General features: G+C 39.9%; 1 protein-coding gene and 1 long non-coding RNA gene across 8 annotated transcripts in view; one reads left to right on the plus strand and one right to left on the minus strand.

The window, feature by feature from the left end:
- RREB1 (ras responsive element binding protein 1) overlaps nt 1-15,025 on the minus strand; it is a 144,238-nt gene that overhangs the window by 69,647 nt on the left and 59,566 nt on the right. For 3 of the 7 annotated variants that reach the window (XM_084618193.1, XM_084618194.1, XM_084618195.1), the window contains 5 exons: nt 14,129-14,253; nt 9,507-9,620; nt 7,837-8,036; nt 3,266-3,355; nt 1,757-1,920 (listed from right to left, as the gene is read on the minus strand). In XM_084618193.1, coding sequence (XP_084474319.1) covers nt 1,757-1,920; nt 3,266-3,355; nt 7,837-7,950 — 368 coding nt within the window. In that variant the 5' untranslated portion in view covers nt 7,951-8,036; nt 9,507-9,620; nt 14,129-14,253. The remainder of the gene's footprint in view (nt 1-1,756; nt 1,921-3,265; nt 3,356-7,836; nt 8,037-9,506; nt 9,621-14,128; nt 14,254-15,025) is intronic. The other 4 variants (XM_084618190.1, XM_084618192.1, XM_084618196.1 and 1 more) reach the window with 3 other exon arrangements.
- On the plus strand, nt 8,628-9,292 carry LOC311515252. The gene is made up of 3 exons (XR_014710090.1): nt 8,628-8,657; nt 8,827-8,881; nt 9,101-9,292. It is a non-coding gene; the product is annotated as an uncharacterized lncRNA (long non-coding RNA).

The following is a 15,025-nucleotide window of genomic DNA, read 5'->3' on the forward strand; positions in this document are numbered from 1 at the left end:
AATGTAACCCTGCAAATATGCACACAGTTTTAAGTTTATGTGCCATGTGAGTGTGTCTAGTATTACATCAGGGGCCCAATTTTTATCCTGCATTTCAGCAGTCAAATAAACATTTTAGGTGCCTTAATGCCAACTGCACTGAAGTTTGAAAACTTAGTTCTTCCATGTTTAAATAGGAGACTTTCAGCAATGTGTTTACAACTCCACTATTCCAACACCCAATAAACCCCTTGGAGCACAGAAACTAGCATCTGGGCAACTCTAACTACCAGTCAGCTACAACGGCTGAGCGGAGGCCAGGATCTCTCTCTTCAGACCCATCCCCTTCCAGTCAGAAAATTATACAAATCACACAGATACAGATGCAGATGCAAAAATAGTCATTTTACAGTATGTTTTTAAACTGGATACTCATCATGCAGAGAGGATAAAACAGCAAGAAAAATGTCAAAGAAACATTGGCCAAGTATTCATCTATGCTCTACTTCTGCCTAACTGAAATCACTCCTTTAAAACCAAACTTTGCAGCACTGCCTACAAAAAAAGGTTACTGAGGCTATGTCTACACTACGCTCCTTTTAGCGACACAGCTGTGCTGCTATAGTCGTGCCATTAAAAGGCACGCAGCGTAGCTGCTGTTTGTTGGCTCTCCCACTGACAAAAAACTTCCACTCGCAACAAGCGGCGATAACTTTGTCAGTGGCTGTTCACACCGGCGCTTTTTGTCGGTAAAACTTTTGTCATTCGGGGGTGGGTGTGTGTTTTTCACACCTCTGAACGACAAACGTTTTGTTGTTCGAGTTCCAGTATAGACAAAACCTCACATTCGAACCAAAGAAAAACAGACAAGACCATACTCCCGAACCCCATGGAGAAATGCAAGATGTGCACCTGCTATCTCTCTGGTCACTTCGCTTATGTCATATCCCTGTCCCCTTGCCTGTCTTTTGTTGGGTTGCTTGTAAATTGTAAGCTCTTCGATGCAGGGAATTAATCTTCTTATGAATTTGGAAAACGCTTAGCATATTTTAGGTGTTACAGTAATACAAATGAATGAAGTAATTGTATGAGACAAAAATGTGGGTGTGATTAAGTGTTTTGCTTCCTCAGTCAACAACAATATGTATCATTATATATAAACTAAACTATATTAACTTTTAATTTTGACAACCTGTTATAGATCTAGGAAATTCTTTGTAAAGAAGTAAGATGACTAGAGCATGCAAATATGTAAAAAAGGACAGGACAAAGAAGAAGCCCCTTACTGATGGTATTTAGATATTTAACTACCCAGCGCACCCATAAATCATGCAGATGTCTACATGAAACCTCTTGCATCTGCCAAACTGAAGCTGCAAAGTAAGAGGCTGGTTGTTGCCCCTTTAAAATTTGACCCCGTATGTTATTCCTTGAGAGCCATTTATGTGTCATTCTAACCTCTGTGGCACCTGAACAAAAAGAAAATAGTGCTTCCAGATATTATTTGTACCCATAGTTGATTGAGCTAAAAACTCATCCCCAATTCTTACATCATCCTAAAATCCGGCATTCTGGCAGTTCTGGAGGATTATTGTGACACAGAGCATATCATCACACACCTTCTTTGCTTCTCTCTCAGCAATAATGCACTATACATAATTCATACTTCCCTGTCCATGTAAAAGCCTTTTCCTTACTTGACAGTCCTGCCAAGGAAACATAATGCCCCCACATTCCACAATCTTTTCCACACTCCTGTGTCATGATCAGCACTCACCTGTGCATGTTCCCATTGGTGGTGAAGGATTGTCCACATACTGAACATTTATAAGGCCTTTCACCTGAGTGCACCAGCATGTGGCGATCAAGGGAGCTTGCTGAGCTCAGAGACTTTCCACAGATGCTGCAGGAATGGTCTGTCCCTCCAGTGTCAGTGTTATGCTAAAGAAAGCAATGATTTTCATTTAATTCCTCCTATGTACTGCCCAGGAAATATCAGAGAACTGTAACAGCTAAAAAAGTAGTTGTGTTTTGGATTTGTTTTTTGTTTTTTTTAAAAGAGCTATTTAGCAGGTAGGCTACGTAAAGGTAAACGTTACATGCTTTTCTTTTCATTAACCCCTTCGCTGCCACAAAACCACACCAGGAATGTCTGGCTAATGTAGGCCTACTGTGTTATGCAATACATCGCACAGGCACATCCACTGTAGAGTGCAATGCAGGAGGGCGAAAAGGGATCCAGACACAAATGGTTAGGGGTGGAGGGTGTTTAAACTTGAAACATTTTAAAATGTTTATGCTTTTTTGTCATTAAAGTGTCAATTTACATTTATTTAAAATGAGTAGGTGACAGAATTTAGAGCATTATTCTACCATTGGATGGACACCAGATTTTTGTGGCTATGTACATGCCTTTTAGGGTAGAATCTGGCCCTTAGTTATCAACACTACGTGAGGATCTTTACACAGACTAAAATCAGTGTGATATGTTGATGATGATGCTAATTAAAACTATATGTTTTAGCTAGGGTGACCAGATGTCCCGATTTTATAGGGACAGTCCTGATTTTTGGGTCTTTTTCTTATATAGGCTCCTATTACCCTGCATCCCCTGTCCCGATTTTTCACATTTGCTATCTGGTCACCCTAGTTTTAGCATAAAAGGGAAAACTGAAGTACACATTTATCCAATGGACACCAGAAAGTGAACCACAACCTCAATGTTCAGAGCAGATCTCTTTTTGTTCCTTATTATGAAAAAAAAAAAAGAGAGAGAGAAGCAGGAGGACATATTTAGCTCCACAAAAATGGTGCTGTTTGCAAAGTCACTTCTTTGTCTAGCTTCTCTGAGTTGCTAGACTCTGCATAGGACAGAAGTGCTTCAATGCCAGCCTGAGCTAATAGCTCCTGTGTTCCTTGTCCTTAATTTGCATGGATGTTGAAGGTGACTATGGCGAAACAGACAATAAAAGCAGGACACGTCTTGCTAATGGAAATGTTGTTCTGAATCCTCAGATAACTTTAAACTGCCTTGAAGAGGAAACATTTCATTGCTTGGGAATAGGCTGGGGTAGAGGGGAAAAAACCCTGCAACATTTGTGCCTTCCAAAAATTTTTTTTAAATATGAAGGCACAAATGTGTACGTGAAAAGTGAACCATATTCATAATGAAGGACTTCTGGGTTTGGACAAGGAAATGTTTTTTGTTACTGAAAAATGGATCTCTCTCCAAGTCACCGCGTTCTCTTTAATATAAAAGAACGATTAAGACAAGTAGTCTGCATACCTGACGAATGTGCATAGTTAGCTGGTGCTGTGTAGTGCAAATCTTCTCACACAGAGGACAGGTATAGGAAGACTTCTCTTCTTTTGTTTCCTGTAAGAAAAACAAACACACAAACATAAAAGTAGAGAAACCCAAAAGCTAATCTCACAACTACTGATGGGGATTGAAATCATAAGCAAGAAACATAAGAACATCTCTCAAAGAACAGAACAATAACTTGTATTTACACAATCATCATCCTGAAAGACCCTAAGGGAAGCTTCAGAAACTTTATAATTTACAAGTATTGGTCACTTCACCCACCACGGAAATGCAGCAGCTGTTTCACAGCTCACAGCAACTTTGCAACAGCAGTTTGGGACAGGAAGTGAAGGCAACCATTGTGACCAGCTGAAAGTGCCAGAAGGAATTTAGGCGAGTAGAGCACAAGTACCCAAATTGGAAGTTGGCCAGGACATGAGGGTTAACACCACTAATCTTCCAACAAGGACCAATGAGATCTTTAAACAAATCACAGGGGCCTATATTTTACATCTTGTCCGAATGACAGTGCAGGAGTGCAGTGCCCTTAACTTAATACTGAATCATAGTTTTGCTGCTTCGCACAGGGAAGGGCTGCACCTATTGAATCAGCAACAGCACCTTTTAGAGCATCTTGGGTTTTCCCTGGAAGTATCCCACCCACATATGGGCCAGATCCAACCCTTCTTAAGTTTGCAAGATCTGAGGAAATTGTAGCCTTCAAGAGGTTATGATGCAAGAGTATAATCAACACAAACACAATATACGTTATTCTCCTTTCACATGGTGAGAACCAGAGTAACTATGGTCAAGCCAGAATAAGACCAGTGAGAGTGGAGAACCAGCCTTATATTATTAAGTACGCCCTTGAGATATTGACTGCACCACCAAGCCAAGGATGCAATGGGACTCCAAGTGGAAACAAATTAATTTCACCTAATTGCCCAGGGCTGCTGTTAAGTGACGAAAGGCACATCCACCCACAACCTTCACAGAAGCACAGTGCACTGTTATTACCTGAGCCGCCAAATAAAAAGCAAGAGTGTCTGAGACTGAAAACTGAACATGGTTCTTCTGCAGAACAGTGTAGCTCTCTACCAACCAGGAAGACCCAATGTTGTTATTTAAACCCCTGGTATCTCAAGAATGCACAAAAATCATCATTGTGGCTAGCGAGTATGATGTTATACTGAAAAGCTATGTTCTACTTGAACTTTCTTGCCTGCCATTTTAAGTATTCTTGGTGCAATAATGAAAAAAGATGATTAGATCCTCCATCAGAGATACTGTGTATGTGTCAGTGTCCATCCATTTCCTCTTTCTAAAAAAACTCGCTGGAGATGTCAAATAAAAAGAACTTTTTCCAGAATGTATGATATACACATGAACGGAGGTTGCCCATCCCACTGAAAAGTGGATGGCTAAAATCCCTTATGGTTACATACTAAAGAATTTAAAAGGGGATGCTGCCAGTCAGGTGCTGGGGAAATTATTCTGAAGTCCCAAAGAAATGAATAAAGCAGTAACCGCTCTACAGTTTTTTTTGGTTTGTGTTTGTTTGGGGTGATTTTTTTTTTTTTTGAGCGGGGAGAAGATGAGGGGGTTAAACCTACCCTATAGAGGGGAATATAATTTATCTACTAAATTTTATAGAATTGTTCTAAAAGAATGGTTATTTCCTATTAACCTCTAATAGGACTTTTCTGTATGGATAAATGGCCATTTTTCTGCATCTTTTCAGCCAAAACAGAGTAAACAATAACACTGATCTCAAATCCCAAAAGCATGAGACTTGTGATCTAATTTGCAATGATTAGCCTTTTTTGCCTTCTCTCCTACACAGAAAAATCCTCCCACTGTTTATAAATGATTATACACAACTCTCTATAGCAGACCTCACTATAGCCCCTGAACATGGGCCAAAGCCTCATGTACTTGACATTCGCAAAACACTAGAAGGCAAAAACATTAGAAGGCAAGTGGGGGGGGGGGGTGTTTCTCTGAAATCTGTACAGTCCCAAGAAAGCTGATCAAATCTGTGCAGTAGCACATATCACATATGGAATATATATATATGTAATCAAAATACACATATTCCCCTCCACAGATGTAACTTTATTGCGCACAATCAGCTTGTGGAGTAATGTTCAGCTCCAGTTACACTGCAGCTCTGTTAAAGTTGGCTCTGGGTTGGAAGAACAAACACGCTGTGCTGTGAGGAAAATCCCTGCAGCTGTGCTGACAGTTTAGATGGTGTTTAATCCCCAGAGATATCTGTGAAATGATCAGTCTACCTCTTTTTCCCTTTTTAGCTAAGGATACAATTCTACATGACACAATTCATTGTTTCGAAGGCTGCTTTCGAGACTGCCTGCTCTTTGAATCAGCAAAATAACAAAAGATAGAGTCATTACTGGTTCACCTTGAAGCAAAGATCAGACACACACTATAGCTCAGCCAGAGCTCATTAGTATTGACTCTGGGGTTTATTATTAACTAAAACCCAAACTTTCTCCAGTGCTCACACAGTACACACTGCATACCATAATACAGGTCAACCAAATCAAGGGTGGCTAACCACGGAATTCTGACGACTAACTCAATCCAGACAAAAACGTTTAGCATCGCTTCTGTAAAAGCAGCATCACTGAAGAATTAAAAACGCGACACTAAGCGAATGTCTTCACTAGCAACACTAAAGTGCTGCCGCGGCAAATGCTTTAACATGGCTGTGTCGTCACAGCACCAGCGCCGCGAGAGAGCTCTCCCAGTGCGTAAAAAAAACCATCCCCACGAGGGGAGGAGCTGCCAGCGCTGTCTACACTGGTGCTTTACAGTGCTGACACTTGCAGGGGTGTGTTTTTTCACACTGCCGAGCCAGAAGGTTGCAGCGCTGTGGCAGTGTAGACAAGGCCTAAATATCTGAGCTGCTGCAGTTGTGCTGGTGAAAGAGCACTTCCCGAACTGAAAGATAAAATTTGCAGCTCATCTGTTAACTACACTTGCTTAAATAAAGCAACTTGGCACTGCCCTTCTGCACCCAACTGCTGGCAAATCCCTTTTGGAGTTTGGCATTAGGTTGATTTGTTTTCTTTCTTTTTTTTCCCTTCTTCTCTCTAAAAGTGCCCTGACGCCTCTTTGTAACATCTTTTCTTTAGGAGAAAATAAATGAAAAGTTATAATAGACGAGGATTAATGTGCATGTGTGTTTATGAGACTCTAGGCAGACAAGAGCCAAGATAAAGGCAGCATCAAAAGAACCACAGACTTGGGATAAGGATTCAGGAGAGACTGTTTCACTATAACCCCATGGAATATAGCAATGAGACACAGAAAAGCAAATACATTCTGTTACCCTTTTACTATTCCCAGGGTGTGGGAGGGGGGGCAAATCTCACCAGACTTCAGATTCATATTTGCAGTGCACTGAAACAATTCACCACTTTTAATGTGCTTTGCGCTGTACGTAGAAATTTGCTGCATCCAGGTTTGCTAGAGTCAGGCTACAAAAACAGACTGATTCAAACTTAATATTGCCCTGAAATCCTGTCAATTCCGTTTTTTCCAGTGAGAAGTATTTACCTCATTGGTGGTAATCTATCTCCACCTAAAAACAAATCAGCTCTTTTATTAACTTATTTATTTATTTTTACACTATTAGAATCCCTCTTAATCCTGTCACATTTACTCCTTGAGCATCCCTTGATCTGATGCCCACTGAAATATCAGGTGGAATAAAGGTCAGCAACACTAACAAACTCTCCTGAAGCCAAATCATGTGGTGTCCTAACAGCAGACAGCTGTTTAGTAGCCCTGCCACTGACATGAGTCTGAACAGCACACTCCCACTTAATGCAACTTTGGACTGTGAACGAACGTTAGCAGGCAAATCTTTCATGCCAGCTGCCAGACAATATACTCCTATGATCGCATTTATCTTTATGTCACCCTGCCATATTTTTCTTTTCAATTAACGTATTTTAGTTTTGAGGAAATAAAATCTAAGCCAAATCAGAAGCCATTTATCTGAAAGACTAGTTTGCAGGCTATTAATAAATTGCTACAGGAACATCACATAAGTAACACAAATATAATTCTCTTCTTTGTGGTGGTATTGATACAGTGCCATCAACTGGTAAATGTGATAAACTTGATCAGCCCTTATGCATTTGCATTGCGTTATGCAGTAAGTCTATGTACTTGTTTAACAAAGACTATACGTTAAGGAACAATGTGTACTGGTAGAGGGACAGACTAAGGCCCTGACTGAGCAAAGCATGTAAGCAAGGGTAATTCAGTGGGAATACTCACATGCTTAGAGTTAAGCACGTGTTTAAGTGCTTTCCTAGATCAGTATGCAAATGATAAGGTCTTTTCCAGATCAGATTTCTCTGATTATTCTGTGAAAAGTCACAAACCACACATGGACTTGCAATGCATAGCAGCTGATGCCACCATGTACTATTTGAAATGCAAAAATGACAATGCAAATTAACTCTTTTCCTCCACTGTGAAACTCTCTCACCCATTGCATGCTTGGAATTATATACCTGGTTCCTCCTGCCAATCCGATTTGGTGCAGGAGACTTTGATGGGGACTTGATGTTCTGAGAATTCCCGCCATTTTCAGCGATCTTCCCCACACTCATTACTGCTGACATCATGGCGTCAATGGAGGACAAGTCTGTACCTTCCAAACTGTTTGGTAAAGTTGGTGTCTTGTAATTGGTTAAGCTTTTGAGCTGCTTCTCTGAAATTGTAAACAAAAAAAGGTGCTGAGATGATCAGTTGGCGAGCTAATGGGATGTTCAGCAGTATGCAGCTGATGGAAGAGACGTGGTCCATGCCTCAAAAGAATTCACAACCTGTGTGATCTGAAAAAGTAAAAAACAGTAGTTCATAACAGTTTGGGGTCCTTTATTAATGGGAAAGCTACTAAAGTTCTAGAAAACATAAGCCAAGTTACAACTTTTTATTTGAATGCTCTGTTCACATGAACTTGATTTTCAAACCCCCAATACAGTACAGTAGAATCTCAGTAGAATCTCTACTGTACAGTAGAGTTACCAAATACCTCAGGAATGGAGGTTGTTCAGAACTCTGAACAAAAAGTTATGGCTATTCTTTCAAAAGTTTAGAACTGATCATTGAATTAATAGATCTTTGAAACTTTACGATGCAGAAGAAAAATGCTACTTTTAACCATCTTAATTTAAACAAAACAAGCACAGAAACAGTTTCCTTACCTTGTCAAATCTTTTTTTTTTTAACTCCCCCCCCCCTTTTTTTTTAATAGTTTATGTTTAACACAGTACTGTACTGCATTTGCTTTCTGCTGCTGCCTGTGAGTACACTTCCGGTTCCCAATGAGGTGTGTGTTTGACCGGTCAGTTCATAACTCTCGTGTTTTTAACTCTGAGGTTCTACTGTAGAGCCAGTAATCCTGGGTTTAAAATCAGATTTAGCTTAATTCTCTTGTCATAATGCATCTTGTTGGTAATGCATAATGCATCTTTCTTGTTGGTGTCCTGTGTCCACAGTGAAAGACTGGAGCTGTTCATGAGCGGCTGCAGTTGCAAACACATTGCTATGGGGGTGAGTAGGTATTTTGGGTAATGTTACATTAAAGTATAAGAAGTGCAATGTAGAATATACACAGAATATTTATCCTACATCATATGTACATGTAGGAAAGATGTTCTTGTTTCAGATACCATGCTTAAATAGTTGGGGCACTAGGTGTGTGGTGTTCCAATTTATGGACATGTTACGTAAACATTATCATACTAGTAAGTCTTTCATATCCTGCTTTAGAAACATAAGAAGAGCATGCTTTAAAACCCCAGCAGATTCATCATTCAAGATGAGCAGCACAGAACCCAAGACTTAAAATCTGAATATATACTGGGAAAGCCACTGAATATATATAAGAGACGACATGCGGGGGATGTATATCAAGGTACATGTACACTTGATCCGCTATATAACATGTTTTGGAAAAAGAGAAGTATGAACATTATAAACAGGTGTTTTATGGGGATAAGTAATGCTGTGCCAAAAGAGCCTTCATTTGTAAGCCTTGCAGTGGCGAGTGTAAGTGTTTGTGCTTCTGCTTAATATATATATATATATATATAATTATTAGGGATGGGGAAAACTCTTAAAAATCTTGCTGATCCTTTACATTAATGAAGCACACAATTCTAGTTAAATAAGTTACCTTCATTTTCCTCCCTTGACTGTTGAACAATGAGGTTTTCTTCTTGCTTGCTGCTCTCCCCACTTAGTGTATTAGGCTTAGCAGAGTCTAGATTCTCTATAGCACCCTCTAGTACTGTATTAAGGAAAGGGGAGGGAAGAAGGAATATATTAACTACGAGGTAGTTTTAACAGAGAAAGACTTCATCCCCCTAATTTATGTCCCAGATTCAACTTGCAAAAAAGGGAGCTAGACCGAGTACATCACTGACACTACTGACATCTGGCTTAGAAATTCAAGTGTATTCTGTAGCTGGAGAATTTCAGTAATTCAAGTTCATACATTCCGCACTTTCCTTTTAGAAAAATTACAGTTTATTCTAACAGATGAATTCATGATGACCCTTTGATTAATGCTAACAGTGGAAAGGACGACTGAAATTTCTGGAACCATTCAGCACATTTCTCATATCCAGTATCCCAGTTTATCAGTAATTATTGAAAATATACATAAATTGGTGCAACTGCTGGTGGAATTTTTCCCACACCTCTCTCTCTCTTTTTTTTTTGGAAGCCACACATGCACTTATCAAGCTATTGTCAGCAACTCTAACTCTGTGAGAAGGACACCTCTCTGGTTCCAATATGCTAGAGTAGTTTTTTGAAGGCCTTTTTTAGAGTGGCAGACATTCCAGAAAAACAACAAAATGTAACAAACAAACAAAAAGTGATTCCTGGGGGAATTTTTTTTTTAGTAGGTAATATTGCAAAATGCAATTACAGTTTTAACAGAGAGTTGCACTATGGTAACATTAAAGAAAAATACAGTTATGTTACTTCACTATTGAAACAAAGAACATCAGCCTTTGGAAACTTTACCATCTCAGATATCAAAATGGTTCCTGTCAGCAGGCCTTTAACGGCATTACGTGCTTTTATTTCCCTCTATGCAGAGGCTACAAGCCTCAAATAGCAGCGAAAACAATAAGGAATATTTTCTTGTAAAAAGAATGAGCACATCTTACTGTAATTATCCCATTTAAGGCATCATTGAGCTTACATAATATGTTTGCACTTATGTAGCACTTCTCAGTGGATCCCAAACAGCTTTGCAAACATTAATGAATTAGTAAAACATCCCAGTGATGCCCACTTTACAGGTAGAGAAACAAAGGCATAGAGAGAGATGGAGGGCCCAATTCTTCCATGTTTGCTCATGCTGAACAGCTCCTTACGCGACACCCATCTTCACCTCAGTGGGAGGAAGGATGGCAGAACCAAGCTCTGAGGGACTACTCACTTGCTTAACTGTTACCCATGTGCTTAAGTACCTGTCCTAAATCAGGACCTGAATAACTTGACACTTTGGGTCAGTAACAGAGTTTGGATTAAAGCCTAGGAGTCCTGATTCCAGTCCTGTGGTCTACACACTGGACAATGCGGCCGGCTCCCTAAACTGGGCTTTTATAAACTGCATGTTATACTCTCCTGAATGACTCACTCTCTGCTAATTTTAATACCTTTCCACTCCGCAAGCACTGATTTTCCTTTCTGATGTGGGCCTGATCCTGGGAGGGGCTGAGTATCTAAAATGGCCACTGAGTTCAATAAGGGTTGCAAGTGACCTGCACTTCAGGATCATGCACTGTGTTCCTAGCAGAATTCAAATTAGTTTCTTTGTTATCTTCCTCATTTTTGCACAGCTCTCAGATCAGGGTTTTTGTTAGCTGCAGTGTCAGCTTACTTTATTTTGGCCCATAAAAGTGATGGCTTTTTACTTTTTAAATTTCAGCAATGAAGGGTTCATGCAGGGGTAGATTTATTTTAAAAACAACAACTACAAAAGTAAAAATCACAACAACAACATTTCCCTAATAGTTTACAATTTTTGACATTGGCCCAAACTTAATCTTACTTAACAGCATCCCTTTAGTTAATACAAAAAATATTAAATCCTTTTTCTGTTTTTGTTAAAGCAAAAAACAAACTTAGTTTAACCATCTTTCTTTCTGAGCAGATCAATAACTATTCTTGACTTTCTGAGCAGATCAATAACTATTCACCCAATAACCAACATGTCAATCCTTAATTATCAGATACTTTCTAAAACAGTAAAAACAAACAAAAAAATGAATCCATTTAACCACTGTAAAAACAGGGTGTGGTCCACGTTAATTTAAATACCGCAGGGGGTCCTTTCAGAGAAATAAATTCTGAATTCCTAGCATTGTTTTTAGCTGTTGATTCAAAGTGGTCATCAGAAAGAAAGAAAAGGGCAGACATGCAAACATCACCCTGAAATCTCACCTTCAGTTTTGCAATGTCTGTGCAAGTATGCCTGGTGTACACCTTTCAGAAAGGGCACAATACAGTACAATTGCAGCCCATAACAGCTTCTGTTTACAAATAGCTATTTTATGACAAACTAAAATACAGCTTTCTGCCAACTCAAACAAGATGTTTGGATACTGATCTTGTTTTTAAACAGGAGACCAATTTTTTCTGTACATTAAAAACTTCCTAGTTTGCAAACAGTTTAAAGAATTAAACTTAATTTCTGAAAGAGTAAGTATTATTGGAGTGCACTAAAATATATTCTAGTACTGTTGTGGGAAGGAAAACTATACCATTGAAACAAAGACAATAGCATGCATTGATTCTGGAAGCACAGCTTTCTATTTGCAATAGGATATAGCAACAATAAGAATACTGGGCCAAATCACTTCTTCCTGTGGGAAACCCATGGCAGGGAGGGGCCCTGGGGCAGGAAAATTCGGTGAGGCTTCTCTTGCAAAATTTATTACACATCTGTGGAGGGGAGGGTGCATTCCCCCCCCTTTCCAAGTAGAAAAGGGAAGGTTTGGCCCACTGAACCTATTTCAGGGAATCAACTGGGGAGACAGAGCCAACAATATGGAAGTTCTTTAATTGCCTGGCTACAGGAGTGCCTGTCTTCTCAAGCTCTTGGGGATCCCTCTGCTTATTGCTCCACTGGGCAATTACCCCCCTTCCCAATTAAAGGAGACAGGGAGGTCCACAGTGAAGAGGGAGCTCAGCTTGGAGGCAATACCACCTCGGGCTGTATTAAACACTGAATTAATTCCCTATGGAGTAAGCATTCCATCCTCATTCCACACACACACACACACACACACGACTGCAGGTTCCCTTGAATCTGTCCCTTCGCTCTGGTCCTGGCTGCTGTGGCTAGAGGTGTAGCATCTGTAGGCGACTGAGACAATGCAGGACCACAGAAAGCTAAAGACTGCAAATAGCGGTTTGTGATAAAGGCGAGATCTGAACCAAATGACAACCAGCTTTGAAGGGACACAGTAAAGCACAGGCTTGAACAAAAATAATGTAAAACTTGTTGCTTCCCATTCAGTCTGAACAGGAAGGCATTTGCTAGATCTATTTCCTCCTTTGGGATAAGATGTGACTCCACAGTAAGCTGAAGCTCAGCTCATCAACATTTACTCCTCCCCGCCCCCCCCCCCCCATTTTATCTTAAAAAAAGATCATTCTTGATGGTTACAGCATCTTCTCCTTTCATTTTAAACGCACTAGTGAGAAAGCAACAGGAGAACCTTGGTTACAATCTTTAAAGAGGGTAGGAAGAGAGAAGATGCTTCTTCAGTCACTCGACTCACCAAAGAGAAGGTGCTACAGAAGCAAAAAGTGTGCCCCAACCCTTTGGAGCGATTACAAGTTTTTACTACAGTTTGTTCTACTGTCTTGCACATGAGCACTCCCTTTGGAATAGATAGGAAGAAGCACACAATACACACAGTCCAGGCAAGGAGAGAGCAAATCTGATGTATAGCACAAAGCAGCTCATTGTTCCACTTAAAAAAAAAAACAAAACAAAACCCACATTAACGTTAAAATACAAGCCGTGAATTAATTGGGCCAGAGAAAGTTTAATACTTTCAGCCAAACACTTTTCTTGGTTTCATTAAACACACTATGTTCTATACTATGGATACTCTTTTCTTTTGGGGGGAGGAAGGAGGATTCCCATCTTAACAAACACACACAATGCATTTCAAAACACTTTTCCCTTCTGGGTCTAAAAAGCATTACTACTCCTACTTACCATCCCCCTAAAATGACCTACTTTTTCAATGAGAAGTGAAACCAAAGATTGTTTAAATGTAAGTCCAGGCAGCATTACTAATGCAGAGATTTAGAGAGGAATAACTTTGTTCAAATCAGCAAGGGGACATCTCATCTGGGACAAAGAGCCCACGATAGTTTCTTTCTCGGTGTTCTGAAAGATACATCTCATAGGTTGAAATTCACCTCCATTTAGAAGTCCAGCACCAAACCTATTCACCATTAAAGTTGCACTTGAGCCTTCAAATGAGGACTTAAGCGAGACGTACATGGTACATAGGTCTTGTGCCGAGTTTCTGCACTGGAATGAATTTCACTCAGAGCATGCAATGGGAAACTTTTCTCCCCACTCATCTCCCATGCTGTTGGTCACATCAAAAGCAGGATTATAGTTTTACTCAAATTTTGCATCAAAGCCTTCAGGGAGGAGATGGGGAGGAAACAAGCTGGGTGGGAAGAAGAAAGAGTGATACTATTCAGTGCCACTGCCTGAAGCAAAGGAAAACCAAAGGAAGTTTTCCAACTGACCTTTTTTAATAGCAAGTCTGCCCTGGCTACTGAAGTATTGGTGCTGGCGAGGCCCCAACGGCAGAGAAGTTTACTGGTAGCGTCACCTCACTGTCACCACTGCAGGAGCACCAGTACAGAGCAGCCTATATGAAAAGAAAAGCAAAAAGGATAAGACAGAGGAACAGGACTTTATGGCGGCAGTTCTTTCTACTACTTAGTATTAAGCCAAAAAGGCACGGAGAATATTTCCGAAAACGTCTGAATACACACACATAAAAGGTAGAATTTTACCCAGCAAAAATGTCACTCACAAAACCCAGAGCAGCACATCCTTAAGGGAATCCTCCAACCACTAAACTGAGACTGCCTCTTTGGTTATGAGCCTTTTATGTTGTTATTTATATTAGAGTTTGTTAGCAACATTTGGTGTATTTATATTAGTGTCTATGTAGGCATAATGGTTTATACTTTTGCTTGGTTAAAAAAAAAAAAAAAAAAAAAAGACCAAACCTGCCATCCCTTTACCCTCAAAGACCAGTCAATAACCCACATGCTTATTTTTCCTCTGTAAGAGCTTAGATAACAAAATACATATGTACCATAAAAGCATGTAGGATTGGCAACATGGGCAAGTTACTGATGCTGAAAAAACTACTGCCCTTTGAGTCACCATTGAGTTACTCCAGATGCATGACATAACTGTACTGAAACCAGTACAGCTATACTGGCGTGCAACTAAAATAATGAAGTGGTGAACCAGTCCCCTGCCATTTCGTGGATGAGATTCATGAGTATGCTCCAGCTGCCCTGTGCCACGTTAGTGACACAAAAGCAGCCCTAATGTAACTGTGAATTTGGTCTCTATCTTATCTTTTGTGCTCCATTTCTGAACTTTAATGTTGCATCAAAGTTTCT

The sequence above is a fragment of the Lepidochelys olivacea genome (assembly GCF_965140295.1).
Source record: "Lepidochelys olivacea isolate rLepOli2 genome assembly, chromosome: 2".
Classification (NCBI taxonomy): domain Eukaryota; kingdom Metazoa; phylum Chordata; order Testudines; family Cheloniidae; genus Lepidochelys; species Lepidochelys olivacea.